The sequence below is a fragment of the Quercus suber genome, unplaced genomic scaffold (genome assembly GCF_002906115.3).
Source record: "Quercus suber isolate HL8 unplaced genomic scaffold, Cork oak 2.0 scaffold_260, whole genome shotgun sequence".
In the NCBI taxonomy this organism is placed as follows: domain Eukaryota; kingdom Viridiplantae; phylum Streptophyta; class Magnoliopsida; order Fagales; family Fagaceae; genus Quercus; species Quercus suber.
The window spans coordinates 564,468-581,707 of NW_027069716.1; the positions used below are offsets into that span (position 1 = coordinate 564,468).

At 33.3% G+C, this 17,240-nt stretch overlaps 2 protein-coding genes across 2 annotated transcripts; both read right to left on the reverse strand.

Moving 5' to 3' along the window:
• Window positions 1-291: 291 nt before the first annotated feature.
• On the reverse strand, window positions 292-4,557 carry LOC111999942 (glutamate receptor 3.5-like). Its single transcript, XM_065781225.1, has 4 exons — window positions 4,192-4,557; window positions 2,412-2,718; window positions 1,363-1,757; window positions 292-783 (listed from the first exon to the last, which is right to left on the reverse strand). Exons 1-4 carry the CDS (start codon window positions 4,555-4,557, stop codon window positions 292-294), a joined length of 1,560 nt encoding a protein of 519 aa, XP_065637297.1.
• A 301-nt stretch (window positions 4,558-4,858) lies between these two features.
• LOC136061254 (glutamate receptor 2.7-like) lies at window positions 4,859-15,285 on the reverse strand. The gene is made up of 5 exons (XM_065781246.1): window positions 14,917-15,285; window positions 9,087-10,324; window positions 8,168-8,474; window positions 7,014-7,420; window positions 4,859-5,568 (listed from the first exon to the last, which is right to left on the reverse strand). Exons 1-5 carry the CDS (start codon window positions 15,209-15,211, stop codon window positions 5,170-5,172), a joined length of 2,646 nt encoding a protein of 881 aa, XP_065637318.1. The 5' UTR covers window positions 15,212-15,285; the 3' UTR covers window positions 4,859-5,169.
• Between the last annotated feature and the right edge of the window lie 1,955 nt (window positions 15,286-17,240).

A 17,240-nucleotide genomic window follows, 5' to 3' on the forward strand; every position in this document is an offset into this window, starting at 1 on the left:
TTTCTTATTGATATTCAACACTATTGACATTTGATAAATATTTATACAGTTGATTCACATCGAGTTTTCTCCTTCAACTATCTAACTCATGTAACTAATTGAGCGAGGCAACTAACTAACTCACCAGCCAACTATTTGTAACAAACTCTTAACAACCCTTTCTTTCATAAAGTGCCCCCTCCAACAATTAGTAGTAGACAATTAGAAGTAAATATTACAACATTTAGGCTCATTATAAAAATTCTTCATCCAAAACCTACCTATGCTACTCTGTGCATTCAATAAGGAGTTCTATGACACTTCAATTTCAGAAGGTGGGGAGGCCTGGTTAATATCGTGGGGAATGTCGATAGTCCTCACGTCTTCCCATCTTAAAGGAGTCCAACTATGTAAGTCTGGCGTACGAGATGAACTTGAAGCCCTCCCTGTTGCAATGATCTCTCCATTATAGAAGTATTTTGCAAGTCCAACCGCCTTGTTCCAAACTCTTATTGGGTTAGGAGTTGCATTGTCTTCGTTTGCCTCTTGAAGATGTTGATAATTCTTTAGCAATCGAATTAATGACAGTAGGAAACAAATTGTAGAAATGGCAGCAGATATAAGGTAGAGACCCCAGAAGCTCTGGATGCTCAAAGGATCTGTATCGCTGGATGTTTGGTATGTTGAACACCCACGTGAGGGAGTCAACCATTTATCTTCAAGATTTGTTAGGGTACCATCTTCTGATAGCCTTAATATGGCTTCTGAAAAGCCCTTCACTAGTGGCGAGCCTTTCTGGAATACCTGCATGGAGGGTAAATTAGAAGTGATTCCTACTAAAAAGATGATTCTCTCAATTGCAATGAAATGGAGACAGTTTTTAATACTTAAAAACTTTAAATGACGTGGCACCAGATACCCCTTTAACCTTAAAATTTCTTAATCTAAAGCATGAAATTGATACAACTCAAATGGCAAGAATGGTAACACATTGGAATGGAATTACTAACATAAAAATCATAGCATGTATGGAAAATTTCATTTAATCAATATTTATTGAGGATTTAGGGGCTTAAAACCATTGTCTGAAAATAAATGAAGACTTCTTTATAATAATGAACTAGTTTTAGCCACCGTAGAAAGCTTGCAGAAACTCTCTACAAAATTGTTTCTTTTCATATTTAAACTGTCTGGAATTCATATTTTCTGCAAAGAATTCTTTAAGGCCCGAAATAATCTGAAAAAATAAATTCATTGAATGCCAATGATAATATGTAACATGCTTTTTTGCTTCCTTTTTGGAAATATTCAGTTTTGAACTCTGGAATAATCAACTTGAAATTATGTGGAAACTGAAAGCTGCAAGGTGTAGTTATTACTTACAAAGCCAAATCCTCCAAATCTATACGTCTGTGTGGAGGTGGTGAATCCCTTGTGATACTTGTCGATGAAAACTTTCTCATATGGAAGTTCAAATAAGGCAGCAGCTATGCTTTTGTTTCTAAAATGCTCTTCATAATCAGATTCAGTTTTAACTTTAATGATTTTCTTTAAATTAAACTTGAGCACTTCCTGCAGGTAAGTCATTACAAATGAATCGCCATCACAACCAATTTTTACATTGCTGCTCTTCAGCCACTCGATATCTCTAACTGGTTGTAATCGTAGCACGGTGAGCATTGAAGACAGATTAGCAGTGTAGCTTGAGGTTAGGATCAACACAACAAAAAGCCAAACTACCACCACCACTCGAGTAAGGTTGCTATAAACTTTCTCCCCTGCAAATGTAATGGATTACATTCATTAGAAATTTCATCTTGGCTGTGTTTAGTTTTTATCTCTGGAGCTCCTATTGATTAGAAAGCAATTTCATTATAAGATGAACTTAATTGATCCTACAGGGGTCAATCCATTTTGTAAAATTAGCATTAAGTTGTAAGCAAATGCTTGCATCAAAAGCAATTTTGTATTTCATACACAAAGTATCTTTTCCAGTCATACATGACTTGCAACCTTTCAGATAGTATCGCATTCTAAACCTTGAACATAAACGAGCCTCGCATTCTAAACCTTGAACATAAACGAACCTCTTTAACTCCCACTAATAACAAAGTTGTCAAAGTACTAGGTCTCTGAAAATTAGCTAGCTACATGTACAGAAATAAGAGAGGGATTTGTGCCATGGTAAACCAATTATATTACTTTACATCCCAGACAGCCATAACTTATTAGGGGAGGGCACAATGAGGCAGCCTTGAAGCTGGTTAGACTCGATAAACAGTGTGGAAGACTTGATCATTAGCTTGTGCTAAGTGTCATAGAGTTCTTATCATGGTGAGACACATTGTTGCTCATAAAAATTAAAAATAAATAAAAAATAAAATAAATAAATAAACAAAATAAATAAACAGATTATAGACGTCTGTACTTACTGTGAGCAAAGAATAGAGTGGAGAATGTGAACCAAATTGTGGTACCAATCTGATTCTTCAGTGGGCCATTAAATTCTGGATTACACTGATGCTCCAAGAACCAAACAATAAGCATTGTGTAAATCAAGCCAACACCGGTTGCCAGCCACATTTTCCAGGTGAAAGGCTTCAAGAACATCCATGCTGATCCTTCAGGTTTTGCAGGAACTACCATGGACAACCCTGACTCGGCAAATGGCTGAGTGAATTCCACATATTTTGTACGGTCTGCCAATATGGTCACATCTCCAACAACAGCATCGTAAGTCTTCCATTGTTTTTAGATCATACAATGATACATGACAAGCATAGTCTTTATCAGAAGCAAGTTTGTAACTAAGAAATCAAAGAAAACAATAAACATATGAAAAAAGTCGTAAGTTTTATACGACTTTTTTTAGTCACAGATTCACTGCTCTTCCAAGGGCTTTCTGTCTCTTTCAAAACGAGCCATTCAAAGTTAGGCAAACTATTAGAAAAGTCTAACTGGAGTGCTCTTGACTTGCAATCTAGATTAGAAATAAGAAATTTCATAGTTTTGAGAAACCAATATCAGAAGACAATATAAAATTGATCTATACTCAATATTCATTTTTCTTCCCACTGTAACTTCTCACCATAGGAACTTTCACTTGAAGGCTCTCTTCTGTGAAAGATGGAGACCGGAGAGAATTTACATTTATTGCTTAATTACTTGCTCTAAAAGAAACCGAATGTTAGTGTTGGCGGTCTATTGATTTAAATTTCGTTTATACTAAATATTAGCATATCCAAAGGACCTTTTTTCTAGGTGGGTATGAACAACGAGGCAAATTTTTTATGAGTTCAAACATATAAGCGAACATATAAACAATTTGAGGAATTAATTTGAATGTTTATATTGTGTCATGCAACACATGAACGTTAAATTTGAAACATCCTTGTAAACATTGGTACCCAAAAAAAAATTTTGGTCTAAAAAAATCAATTATCCCAAAAAAGCATCCTTAACCTCTAGAAAAATAAAAAATCAACCGGATAAAATGCAAATCCAATCTAAAAAATTACCCACAAAACAATCTCAAATCAAAACAAATTAAAAATCTTAAATCCCTAAAATTTACTCATACCTTTATTTTCTCTCACTCTTGCTCTTCGCCTCTCTCTCTTAGCTAGATGATAGTTTGCAAAAATACTGTCGTAAACTTGAATATTTTCTCAAACATGATGTTTATTATAATATTGATGGTTTATATTTATTTTCAGAGTTAAATGTTTTAAAAGAAATTTTACAAGTAAAAGAATATACTCCAATTGATATACTAAATTATATAAAAATGTTAGATTCATTTCTAAATACATGTATTGCTCATAGAATTTTACTAACAATATCTATTACTGTTGCTTCTGCAGAAAGAAGTTTTTCAAAATTAAAATTAATAAAATCATATCTAAAATCGATAGTGTCTCAAGAAAGATTAAGTAAGTTATTTATACTATTGATTGAAAATAAGATGTTAGAAGAACTTGAATACAAAAATTTAATTAATTAATTTGCATCTCAAAATGCAAGAAAAATAGATTTTAAATAAAGTATAATATAATATAAAATATTAAATAAATAAATATTAATTTAATTAATATATATATATATATATAATGCTCCATTTTAGTTCCCGCCTAAGGCCCTAAAATGTCTAGGGCCGACCCTGACGTTAAGGAAGATATTTAAGAAACTGAATGGTAAATCTAGAGTTGTTACCTTGTTGTAGACACCATGAACCAGCTCTTCATAGCTGACATTCAAGGCATTTAATTCATAGGGCAGAGAATAAGGCAAATTTTTAAGCACCTCTTTGAAAACATCAATGCACCAACCGTCAAATTTGGAATTATCTAGCTTCTTCCCGCTGTAGTCAACCTTTACAAACTTTTGAAATGAAGCTCTACCTAGAACTACAATTTTCAATGGATTTTGTTCAGTAGGCATTGCCCAACCCTTTGGAACTTTGTTAGTCGTATTAGCAACTTCATCTCCATGAGAGAGTGAGAGAAGAAAGGAGACTAGTATGGCGAAAGAGAGGAAAAATTTTATGACTGTTTTGCCGGTAATGAAAGGGAAAGCCATTCTAGGATTTGACATAGTTGTGTTCAACCAATAAGAAAAGAAAAAGGCTGTCTTTATTTGATAAAGAATAAAAAGGTTGTCTTAAATCTTAATCACAGCAACTATTATATAGATGAGGACATGGTTGGATACCATTCTATATACGTTAAACGTGTGTGAGTGAAAACGATCAGCTAAAACAAAGACTGACTGGTTTTAGTAGAGCTTTGTTCTCAAGTATCTTTAACTTGGTGCCTTTGACTTGACTGCTTCAATCTAAAAAAGAAAAACTCGATTTTGTTCAAGGAAAGGAGGATTTTGATATATGGTCAAATCCAAACAACATATTACGAGACATCATGGAAGATGCTATTTTTGACTTGTGATGTCGAAGACAGTACATTACAAAATAATTGCTCCTAACAGGACCAGTGATACACATAGAGCTGTGATGTCAACGTTTAGAGAGGATACGAAAATTCATGCCAGTTGCAACCCTTGTTTCAGGTATTACACGACACTTTGTACAATATCAAATTGAAAAAAATAAAATCTTAACTTTACAATGAACTCTCTTCATTTCAAATTAAATACGAAATCCTTTTCGGCATATTTGCCAGTGTGGAACATGGATTAGCTTTGTATCATAACCAGACTCGGTTCGCTTGAAGATTGAGCTCTCCTAAGCCCCATCTCTTTATCATAAAAGTAAATTGCTATTCTAGCTGCCTTGTCCCAAACGCCCCCACTCGGAGTTACACTACCTCGGTTTGCCTCTTCATAGCGTTGATAGTTCTTTATTAAATGAATCAAGGATAGCAAAAAACAAATGGTGGAAGTGGAGAAAGATATCAAGCAGAGACCCCAGAAACTTTTTAGGCCCAAGCTTCTGGTTTCATCGGAAGACACATTCATTGAACACTCATTCGGGGGAGTCAAATCATTTTCAAGTATCTTTAGATCTCCTTTCTCTGATAGTCTCAGAATTCCTTCCGAAAACTCTCTAGCAAACGGAGAGCCTTTTTGAAATGCCTGCTTGGAAAGTAAGAAATTTTAACAATAATTACTATTTATTAAGGAAAAATACAAAGAGTTAATGGCCTTATAACTCAATTGATTGGTACTTTCTAGAATTTCAAATGGAGACATCTAGGATTCAAATCCCCACTCCTCTAACTATCAAATTATCAAAAAATAAAATAAAATAAAATAAAAACCTCCAATGTTTTTACTAACTTTCTAAATCAATATCATTGAATTTGATTATTTTATTGCTTAGAGGACATGATTTATTTATTAATACTTCACTTTTATTTAATTTTATTGAGTTGAAAGCCATTTCTATTTCTTTATTAGCCACTTAATTATATTTCCTTCTTTTCCCTTCCTTTTAATTAAAATTTATATTCGCGTGAATTTAAAAGATTATGTGCGCATTTGGCATTGCTATAGAAAATATAATTTTATTGTAATTATCAAATTGTTAATTGTAGAGCTCCGGGGTGTCTCCTAGTGCATTAACAGGTAACAAATACTATATATACGTACACACACACAAATCTAGCAATTTTGTTAGAGTTTTAAAAGAGTCTTAAAGCTGATAACAACTTTTAAGGCTAAAGTTGAAATTTGGACGTTACAATTCAATATTCATAATTTATAAATTCAGAAATTTAGTGCACTGTTATGTGGAATTTGTCAAATACCAAAAAACCTTTCGGTTAAAAGTTCTCAATAGCAAAAACTCTACAATTAAGGGTAAAGGGTTTATTTGGTATTAATGTAGAAAGTAGAGCTTTAGCTCTAATGAAAACATTAAATGACAGAAATTAGGCACAATGGGAGTAATTTTATAAAGAGAAATGTCCCTTACAACCACCCATTAATTTACACACATTTTTTTTTATACTAAAACCATGACTCAAGTCAAGTTTTTGTGCAAAAGTGACGTATGTAACAAGTATGTGTGTAATGGATATTGTTCGAAGTTTATTGTACACACGCAAGCAACATCTATTACACACATCTTACAATGTTTTTTTTTCCTCTTGCAATAACTCATATAAGCTAGAGAGCTCTTTAGCATTGTTTGAAAATTGCAAAAGCAGGGATTTCTCTCTCTCTCTCTCTCTCTCTCTCTCTCTCTCTTTAATGACAAAGTAGAAAGTATCCCTAGGACCCTAGCATCATTGCAAGTGCAAGATCAGACAAAAAATAGAAACATCAAAGCGCTTTTGAATTCCATGGGAAAAAATTGCATGAAACATAGAAGTGATTATTGTTGCCCAAAATGCAAAATTCATTTGTATGTACTTCTTTTTATTTTAATGAAAAAAATTATACTAACTTTTTTAGAATGATCAAATGATGAAGTATGAAGGTTTTTGTATTTGTTAATGGTTACTCACAAACCCTACATATATAGGTGGCCGTGTATATGTGTATATTTATATAATATTAAGAAAAATGTTACTCACAAATCCAAAGCCTCCAAATCTGAAGGTGGCCGTATGACTGGTGTCAGCGATGTATCCCTTGCAGTGTTTATGGAGGAAGACTTTCGCATATGGGGCTTCAAGAAAGGCAGCTGATATACCTTTGCTTTCAAATTCCTTTATATATTTCTCTACGCTATCAATTGCCTTGATGTTGGTAGAGCTGAAATTATGCACTTCCACCAGGTATTTGCCTACAAAGGTACCGTTGTCATAACCAACGGTTAAGTTGTTACTCTTAAGCGACTCCATAGATGTGACACTCGGTTCCATACTCTGAATAGTGAGCATTGAAGAGAGATTGGCAGTGTAGCTTGCAGTTAACACAAACACTAGAAAGAGCCACACTGCGATCACCACTCGTGTAAGGTGGTTGTAAATCTTCTCTCCTGAAAGATAAAACATGTGCTAATGAGTGTTTTAACTCCTAAATGAGGATTTGCCAAGATTGACATTACTAACTGCAGTATGCAATGGTTCTTGGGGTGTTTTTATTAAACACATAGTTATGGATTTCTTAAAATTCAATGATTGTCCTGACTACTCCTTATATTTAGTCATATACTCATACGTTACTTGCATTTTCAGGACAAGCCTAACAAAGAAAATTAGATCATCCACTAATTATAGAAGAATAAATTTAGAACATTCATCTGCTAAATTAAATACTCAGATACATGGGATATATAGTTGCTACTACAGTATAAAGTGGAATACTAAGTGTGGGACATAGGATTTACTCGTTGTTTTTGCTACTCCCTTGCTAATATAGTGTTTATGTTTATTAGACCTGTCTAATGTGTATTATTCTAGAACTGTGGCTGCCTAATGCAGATTAGTTTTATCATGATCATTGACATGATGAATTATATCTCTAACTAGAAACCCTGGGATGGGTTGCTTGTTAATGTGCCTAACATAATTATGTTATATTCATAAGCCGAGAAATGAAAGAGTATATGGAAACAGGAACAATGAAACAATAATATAACTACAAATTGGTTGTTCGTGTGATATGCCTAAGAGTGTTTGCAGGCTTATAATTATTGAGCCGACCAATGAGCATAACTTTTTTTTTCTTTTGAGAATCAATGAACATAACATTCTGAGTCCTATAATTGAACATTTATACTTACTGTGAGCAAAGAACAGAGAGCAGAAGGCAAACCACATGGCGGTCGCAATCTGATCATTCAACGAGCCTTTAAATTCCGGATTGGATGGATGCTCCAAGAACCAAACTATGAACATGGTGTAAATCAAGATGAAAGCAACCACCAACCACACTTCCCGGGTAAAAGGCTTCATGAACATCCACGGTGACTCTTTAGACTTCGCTGGAACTACCATAGTCAACCCTGACTCTGTGTATGGCTGAGTAAATTCCACATCCTTTGACCTTTTGGATAGTATGGTTATATCACCAACAACAGCATCACAATTCTTCCTTATTTGGTCCAAATGAAGACCTTTGTCAGTATTTTGAAGCCACAAAATAATGATAATATTAATCAAAATTTGAAAATTTAAAATTGATCTTAAATTTCACATGTAATAGTTTAATACTAATTATCCAATATTTGGACACATATTCTCTAATCTACCCACTTACCTCCCTGCCTCTCTCAAAAGGAAATATCAATTCAATTACCAAAATTAAAAAAAGTCTTGAAAAGAAGACTTCTTATTCTTGAATTTTAGTATATACTGATTCTAGAATTTGTGCACTTACAAGAGTCCTCAATGTAAATTTAGGGCAGGTTAGTATCAGTTCTTGAAGTTAATGGTTGTTATGACAACCACAAATTATTTTATAATATTTTTACAAACTATTATTGTGACAAATTCTTATTGGTTTTCATTTGAAGTCACCATTGATGTCACTTTGTCACTTACCAATAATTATCCATCATATCAATAGTTTGCAAAAAAAATGTTGTAAAATAGTTTGTATCTTTAACAATTTTATAAAATAAATACACATTAGACAAAAAATTGATGAATTGACTAATATAGCTATATATTCAGAGATAAAAAGTTAGTTACTTAGTTTACCTTGTTATGGACAAGTTCAACCAAGTCATCATAGGATCCACTTTTGGACTCAAATATATATTGCAGAGTATCTGTATAATTCAATTGTTCCATCACCTTGTGGAAGACTTCAATGCTGAAACCATGAAATATTTTGCCATTTGAGTTGGTTCTGTTCATGTCCTCCACAAATTCTTTGAACATGGCTTGAGCTGGAACTACGATTCTCATTGGTTTTGCTTTTGAAGGCATTGCCCAGCCTTTGGGAACCTTATCTAGCCCTGGCCAAGCCTTTTCTTTTGTATTCTTATTCTTAACACCCCCATTATAATCTGTTGTCCAGATGTCTAATTCATTGTTTTTCTCCCCATCCACTTTCACAATCTTGAATTTGGGATTTTGTGAAAGCATTTTCCCTTCAAAACGTATTTCTCCACTTAAGCCTGAGAAACTGTCTGATAATATATTTTTCAAAAGGCTACTAGAGTCATCAGAACTACTCTTTATGGCCCGAGTAATGATTTTAATGCTATCATATGCACGTAGAGCATAAATTCCCGGCTTCGAGTTTTCCTCTGAACGATTAGCTCTGAATCTTTTCTCAAACTTGACATATTCTTTATTGTGATTGGAGTATTGTGTTTTGATTCCTATAGTGCCATTCATAGAGGAAATAATGGATTTGTCAACAGAGTCCAGCATGTTTGTAATGCTGTCTGGGATTATCCAAGCTGACTCTGTCTCTCCTCCAACAAGTCTCAATTTTTTAGCTTCTCTGAATAAGTTAGTCACCATCGTTAATGATGACTGAAGAACAATAAAAACCCGACACAGCGTTTCATTCTCTAGCTTCACCAGCTCTTCTTGTACAAGTCCTTTAGCATTAGAAACAGAGGAAAATGATGGAAGAACTAGACGATACTCAATCTCCACCCCAATGTTCTGAAGAGCTTCAGCTAAGAGAGCCGACATTCCTGAATCACCACCATATGCATCCTCTTCGTAAATAACAATCACTCTTCCCCAATTGCATGCACGGACAATATCTTCTATGCATTTTACTTGTGCAGAACCATCATTAGCCATCCGAATCAACAAAGGCCAACGAAGTTGAATCGTTGGTGAGGTTATGGCAGGTGATGCAAATGAAAGAACTGGAACTTGAGTCCTGTTTCCAACGTCAGCAACTAAAGCTGTTTTCTGCCATGAGTGCATGCCAATGATAGCAATCAATTTCTTCTCTTTGATAAGATTTTCAGCTGCAATCAAAATGTAAGAAGTATTAACACAAACGATCACCATATATTGTCTTCATCATCATATAATTAAAGTAGGTGCTGGGATTAAACCCCCTCTGGAGTGATGATTTTGGCTTGTCCAAGATTTTTTCCGCCACTACCTAGTACTATTGTGACCTAGTGTAAGACCATTGATGCTTGAGAAGTAGTGGCTGCATGTTGTGCACCTTGCACCTATGCCAACCAAACAAAACAATGGGCAGATTGAAGAGGGAGTCATGCCATATGCTATGCATGGTGGATTGAGGTAGCAGCTCATGGTAATACATGACTACACAAATGGGCTTGAAGGCAATGTGTTGGTGGCCATGTGCTTGTGAAGGACTCATGGTCACGCCTTGGCAAACTGCAAGCTATTGATATGCCATGGGCAGCGAGTGCAGTGGGGATTAAATCGTGACAACAAGGTAGGCGATGGGCAAGTAGGTTGAACATAGATGATAGATGGGATCTTTTTTTAGGTTCAAGAGAGAAGGGCACTCTTAGATTAACTTTAGGATATGTTTGGAATCTGCTTATTTTATTGAAATTGAAAACTTTTTGTTGAAAGTATTGTAGATAAAGATAAAAGTTAGTTGAAATAGTACAGTAGGACCCGTAAATAGTACCGAAAAGTGCAGTGGAAGCCATGAATAGTAACAAAAATAAGCTGAATAGTAAAATAAGTTGGCAAAAATAATTTTGCCAAATGGACATTTAGTGTTAGTTTGGATTGTTTTCAGCGCATTTACATCTCTGTCAGTGGGTCACATGCACTGTTTACGGAACCCACAAGTACTCTTTTTAGCAAAATTTTCATTCAAACTGGGTTCTACGGCACTATTCACACATTTAAAAATTATTTTGCTACAGTATTTTCAATTATCAGTTTTCAGCAATAAGTGGTATCCAAATAGCCCTTAAAGTGCGTTTCCATAGCAAACACAGCAAGTGTTTTGCATTTTTCCTTGGGTCTCGCACACTATGCACGGACCAACAAGTACGGAAAAACACAAATGTAACTTTAAAACTAAGTCGCACGGGCACTATTCATAGTTTAAAAATTATTTGCTATAGTGTTTTCAACAATAAGTTTTCAATTTTCAGCAATAAGCGGTATCCAAACAGACCCTTAGTATGCCAACCTCCCTAATTGTCTTCAAAGTTGTGCCTCAAAGGGTATATATAGGTAGGCAAAAGGTTAGGTTAAATCAATCTTCATGTAGAACTAGGAATTTAGGCAACGTTTCTACCTGGCTTTAATGATAGATCAAGCAGTGCCCGTGCCAACCTCCTTGTTTTTTTTTTTTTTTTTTTTTTTTTTTTTTTTTGGTTCATCTAAGATATCAAAATAGAATTACTATTGATTGTCGTGGTTTGCCAAACACTCCATAACATTAATGTGGCGTTTGGTATGCGGGAATCCACATTACTCCCAGCATCCAGACTCCTAAGAATATGATTCCTTACAATCTGGATGCCTAGAAATGTAGCTATTCCTATGTTTGGTTTCATTAGAAATCTCTTAAGATTTCTAGGAATGTGAGATAATAATGTTTGGTTTATTCCTAAAAATCTTAAATGAATTATTTATTTTTCTCATTCTATCCTTAGATTTGAATGTGAACTACTAAGTCCTTTAAAAAAAAAAATCTTCCTCTAAATAAATAATGAAAAACAAAATATAAACTATTAATTATAACAAATTCATTAAAACTGTAGTCTAACATTTTAAAATGACAAGTACAATACAAAATTAACTATTTAAATTTTCAAATGCTTTTTTCTTAATAATAATTTTTAAAAGAGCTTAATCCATAACAAAACAACCTGACAACGTCTAGGTCTATAAGACAAGAGAAAAGATATTGATGATTTGTTTTATATTTTATCTTAATTGCTTAAATGATAAGGAAAAAGAGTTAAAATTGTCAATTTATAAAAAGTACAATTTCCTTTAAGTTTGAGAATCTGGATACCCACTGGTTTTAAAGGGAATCCGCATTTCTACTAAGAGGGGTTTAAAGAAGGAATCCAGATTCCCCTGACATTTAATTCCCTAGCGTGATTTGCAACCAAATATAGAAATCTTTAAATATTCCTAGGAATCCTAAAACACTACCTTGTACCAATTGCCATATTAGGGTATTTGCCTAATATTCTATTTTCGGATACTCAAGATATCTACCTAATTAAAAAGTCAATTAATTTAATGACTTTCCAATATACACCTAGCCATTATTTTATTATTAGTTTAAATTCTGGAAGTTAATAGGTACACTTTTGAAAAATTATATATATATATATATATATATATATATATATTATTTTAAGCTAGATTATTTAATGCTTTTCAGCCTTCTCTCTTTGGGGAAAAATTCAGATTCTTATCGTTCATATTGGGGAAAATTTGAGATTAGGAAAAATAAAATCATCTCAATTCTTATTGTTCATATTTATTCTTTCTTTAAATTATCATTTTGTTCAATTATTAAAATTGTGTCTAACCTTTTGTATGTTATTTACATTTTATTTATCAACTTCCAATTTTCTTTTGTTAGTATTTTAGCTACATTATGATTTGTCTTGTCTTTTTAGATAGGGAATCAAATACACTTAATTCTCAAGGTCCATTTAAACGAAAGTGGACTCCTGTTAAAGATTTGAAACTAGTAGAGGTTTTGGTAGAATATCAATATGAAAGGGAAGATAACCCTGAGAATAAGTTTAAGCTCGGATATTTGTAAGTCTTGGAAGAAAATATTTCTACCGAATTACCTAATGTTGGGTTAAGAGCAAAACCAAGTATTGAATCAAGATTAAGGACTTTGAAAAAATTGAGTATTTTACCATTGTTCAAGTAAGATTGTAGTTTGTTGGTCAAATTTTACAATTGTGGGACACTTGATCGAAGACCCTCAAGAATTTTTGAAAGACCAATTGATTACTTATGTCACTACTATACAATGAAATGAAAGAAATTTTATTTACAAAAGAGAAGAAGAAGAGAGATTGGATTTGTTGGAGGTCATCTATTCAAGATTGGGTTGGTTAAACTAATCCTTATCAAGTGTATTTGTAATTTTACAATAAAGGTATTTTAGACAGTTTAATTTAAAATGCTTTAATTCCATTGTTCTCACGGTTCTATCACCAAACAAATGAATAGTAATAAGTATTACATTACAATATCTAGTATTCTTTGTAATACATATTTCTATTTCTATGTAATCATCATTACAGTCTATCAAACGTGCTCTAATAAACTATTGAAATTAATTATCATACAATATTGACACTCGTACATGACTATCATACAAAATTAATAAATAAAATGGGCATTGCCTTTCTTCAAAAAAAAAAAGGGCATTGCCCATTTACAGGGTTATGAGCTGAGATTTTCTCTTTTAGCCCCACTTCAGGAACCATTCAACTACACCGATGAAAACTGCCACTAAAACCTTAGATTATGTTTGGTAACAATTTTTGTTTTCTATGTTCAAAAACTTATTTTTAGGAATATAAAGAAAAATCAATTTTCTTGTATTTTTGAAATCAAAAACATGTTTGGTTAGTTGAAATTAAAAAAATAGTTTTTTGAATAAAAAAAAAAACTAAAATATGTTGTTAAAGCTAACTCATTAAATAAGATAGATTCATTAAATTAAATACGTGTTTTCATTGACTTTTGAAAATTAGAAACTGAAAACAGCAGTTTGCATGTTTTCAATTTTCTTCACAAATTGAATTTTGAAAACAGTTTTTGTTTTTAGTTCATTTTGGGTTGCCAAACAAATTTTTTAATCTCAAAAATAGAAAATTGTTTTTAAAAACAGAAAAATAAGGGAAAAAAATAGTTACCAAACATACCCTTAGCATTTCCGCTTATATGGTGCAGTAGCAGTTTGGGTTTCAGGGAAAATTATTGTGTACTCCTGGAATACCATAAATGTGTACTCTCTCTTCTCACATGAATAGTGAGTTTCACTAATTAAATTAATGGTGAGATCCACTATTTATATGAGAGGGGAGAGTATTATGGTACTCCGAGAGTACTTAATAATTTTCAAAGTTTCAAGGATCCCAACATTGTCAACTTGGTGCAAAAACTCCAAAAACAAGCCGATCCAAATGACGAACGTAACACTCTTAGCCATTATAATTCTTGTTTGCATATAGTAGAATTTGACAAAGTTACATGACGCTAGTTCCGTCATAATAATATAATATATAGCGTGGTTACATTTCTTTGGACTTAAAATAAAAAATAAATGAATAAAAAATAAAAAAATCAAATTTCAATGACTGGAATAGGACTTCAGTTAAATTTTAAGAATTAATTGTGTATTTTTCACCTATTTTTTTATAAGTTACACACTACCAAATGAATTAAGTTTCACTCATTTTTGTACGAAGTCGAAACGTGTACTCAATGGAAAGAAACCACGTCAACATGTTATCCATCTCAAACAGCTTTATCATATCTCAAGCATACAAATAACAACAACCAAAAACAAAAAACAAAAAAAGAAAAAAAAAGATGAAGAAAAAAGTAGTAAAACAAATTAACTCACCAGCAGAAGCAACTTGTTGGGGGTCTCGGTTGGAGTCCAGAAAATGGAGAGACACACTTCGACCCTTGGGAGCTTCATTCTGAGCTGCGATTTCCATCGCTGTTTGCTCTTCCTTCCCTATGCGGGAATTCACATCAATGATGACACCGATATTTATTTCTTTGTTCTTATAGTAATTAGCTTGGGCTCCATGATGACCATGGGGGAGGAGAAAGAGAATGAAAAGAAAGTAAACGAGCAAAGGACTGAACAAAGGTCTCGAAACAGTACAAACTGTTATGAAAGGAATAGGCATTTGGGATCGATCTAACTTTCTAATTAAGCAGACTTTAATTATTCGTCAGTGTAGTACATATCACATTACACTCAATTATTATACATATATGTGTGTGTGTTTGTGTGTGAGTGTGTCATTTTGTTTTTTCTCTAGAAACCGTATCATTTACGTGTGGGGAAATAAAAAGTGGACATAGTCGAAGTCATGAATTTGCATCTGACTGCGCGTGATTGCCAAAACGCGCAGTTGTGGGAGCTTTTGCATGGACTTCTAACATTCGTTGTTAGAATCTTTGAGCCTCCAGTATCTTTAATCAAAGAAAAAACTCGTCCAGTATTGTGAGTTTTCAGCATTCTAGAATTTCTTACTCTTTTTTTCTTTTTGAATTTTGGATTTATCATGACTTTGTGTCCTTGGATTTATCATTACTACTTTTCTTTTTCTTTTTTTTTTTGGGAAAAATCATTACTACTTTCTTGTATAATATCTTTGAATTTTCCGTACCTGCATCGTTAACATCTCATAGACTCATTCAACTATCATTCAAGTTAGTTTCTTTCTTTTTTAAAAATAATAATACTATAATAAAAAGAAGAAAGAGAAGGAAAATTACATTTTTTTTTTTTACCATAAATTATATCTCATTATACATTTACCCACTTGAATAACAAGAAATATATGATCAACCCCCATGAACTAAAACTCATGTAACAATTTATTGTCTTTGGTCACTTTCTCAATTAAGTCTAATGAAATGTAGGATTAAAAGAACAATTTACCCTCTCCTATCAATTTTAGAGGGAGATGTATGTAAATTGGTCTTTTAATACTAAATTTTATTACACTTAATCCCAAACAGATTGGAAGATGATTAAGCGTTACAAAGTTATAATTTTGGAAGGTCAATCTTGCATTTCGATAGTTCACGGGTCAAAATGTAAAATGAAGTATAGTTTATAATGATAATGTATAATTTTTCAAAAAAAAAAAAAAATTTCAGGACTGGACCATATTGGGCTCCTAACCCAATCCATGAACGACACAAGCCCTCAATATTTAAAAGGCAACATGTCTATTAAAAAAAAAACCTTCATTCTACAATTTATACATGCATGCACATGCGTTACAACTCAGCTGGTGGTGGATTCCTTCCTGGAGTTGTTGCTACTAATTCTTCCACGAGCTTTTCCCCTAATCATAGCGAGGAAAATATATTGTCTTCATCACATCATATGAGAATTTGGTGGAATATTGTTCTAGACCTGATAGAGTTTGTTGGTTGTACAATAGTGAGATGTCTTTAAGAATATGTGCATGTGTTTGGTGGAGTTGAGCGTTATTAGTCCTTCCGTTAATTGTCGTTAGTCTCCTTGCCTCTAATGATGTTATGGCTTGTGGCTCACACGGCCGAGTGGTTGCATATATATGGGTGGTGATGCATTGTTGGGTTGCGTTGGTGGTGTTGTTAGAGCATGCTGGGGCTAATTTTGTGCATGTGCTGGATTTTTAAACAATATTGTATCCAAGGGGCAGTTACCCATGTTGTGGCAGTAAACATAGAAACAGTTGCTTGGCTAAGTAATTGCTCACGCCAATTTTTTCATGCAATTTAAAAACCTATTCAGTTGGGGATGTCAGCAACGAGTGTTTATGGGAAAAATTTGTGTTGAAGTGTTAGGCAAAGAAAAACAAGGTTACTTTCTGTAGGATCATAGTATCTTTCTGTGGGTTATAGCCTAGGTGGCTGGATTTTTAAACTAAGGCAGATTTTGTATGAGGTAAAGCCTTGGCGTTCCTTTGTACTTTGAGATAAAGTAATAAAAAGGTGGAAGTTTTGCCATTTGTGTTGTGTATTTGCTCTGCTTGCTATGTTTTTGCATTATATGCTTGTTTAATTAATTCACAAAAATTGGTTTGCTGTTCCTTGTGTGTGAGTGGTGGCTATTGGCTGAGACTAAATGGGCTACTTAGGTAAGGTTTGGATAGCACTTCTTTCTACTTAAAGTCAAGTTGCGTTTTCTGTTTTCTTTTTTTTTTTTTTTTTTTT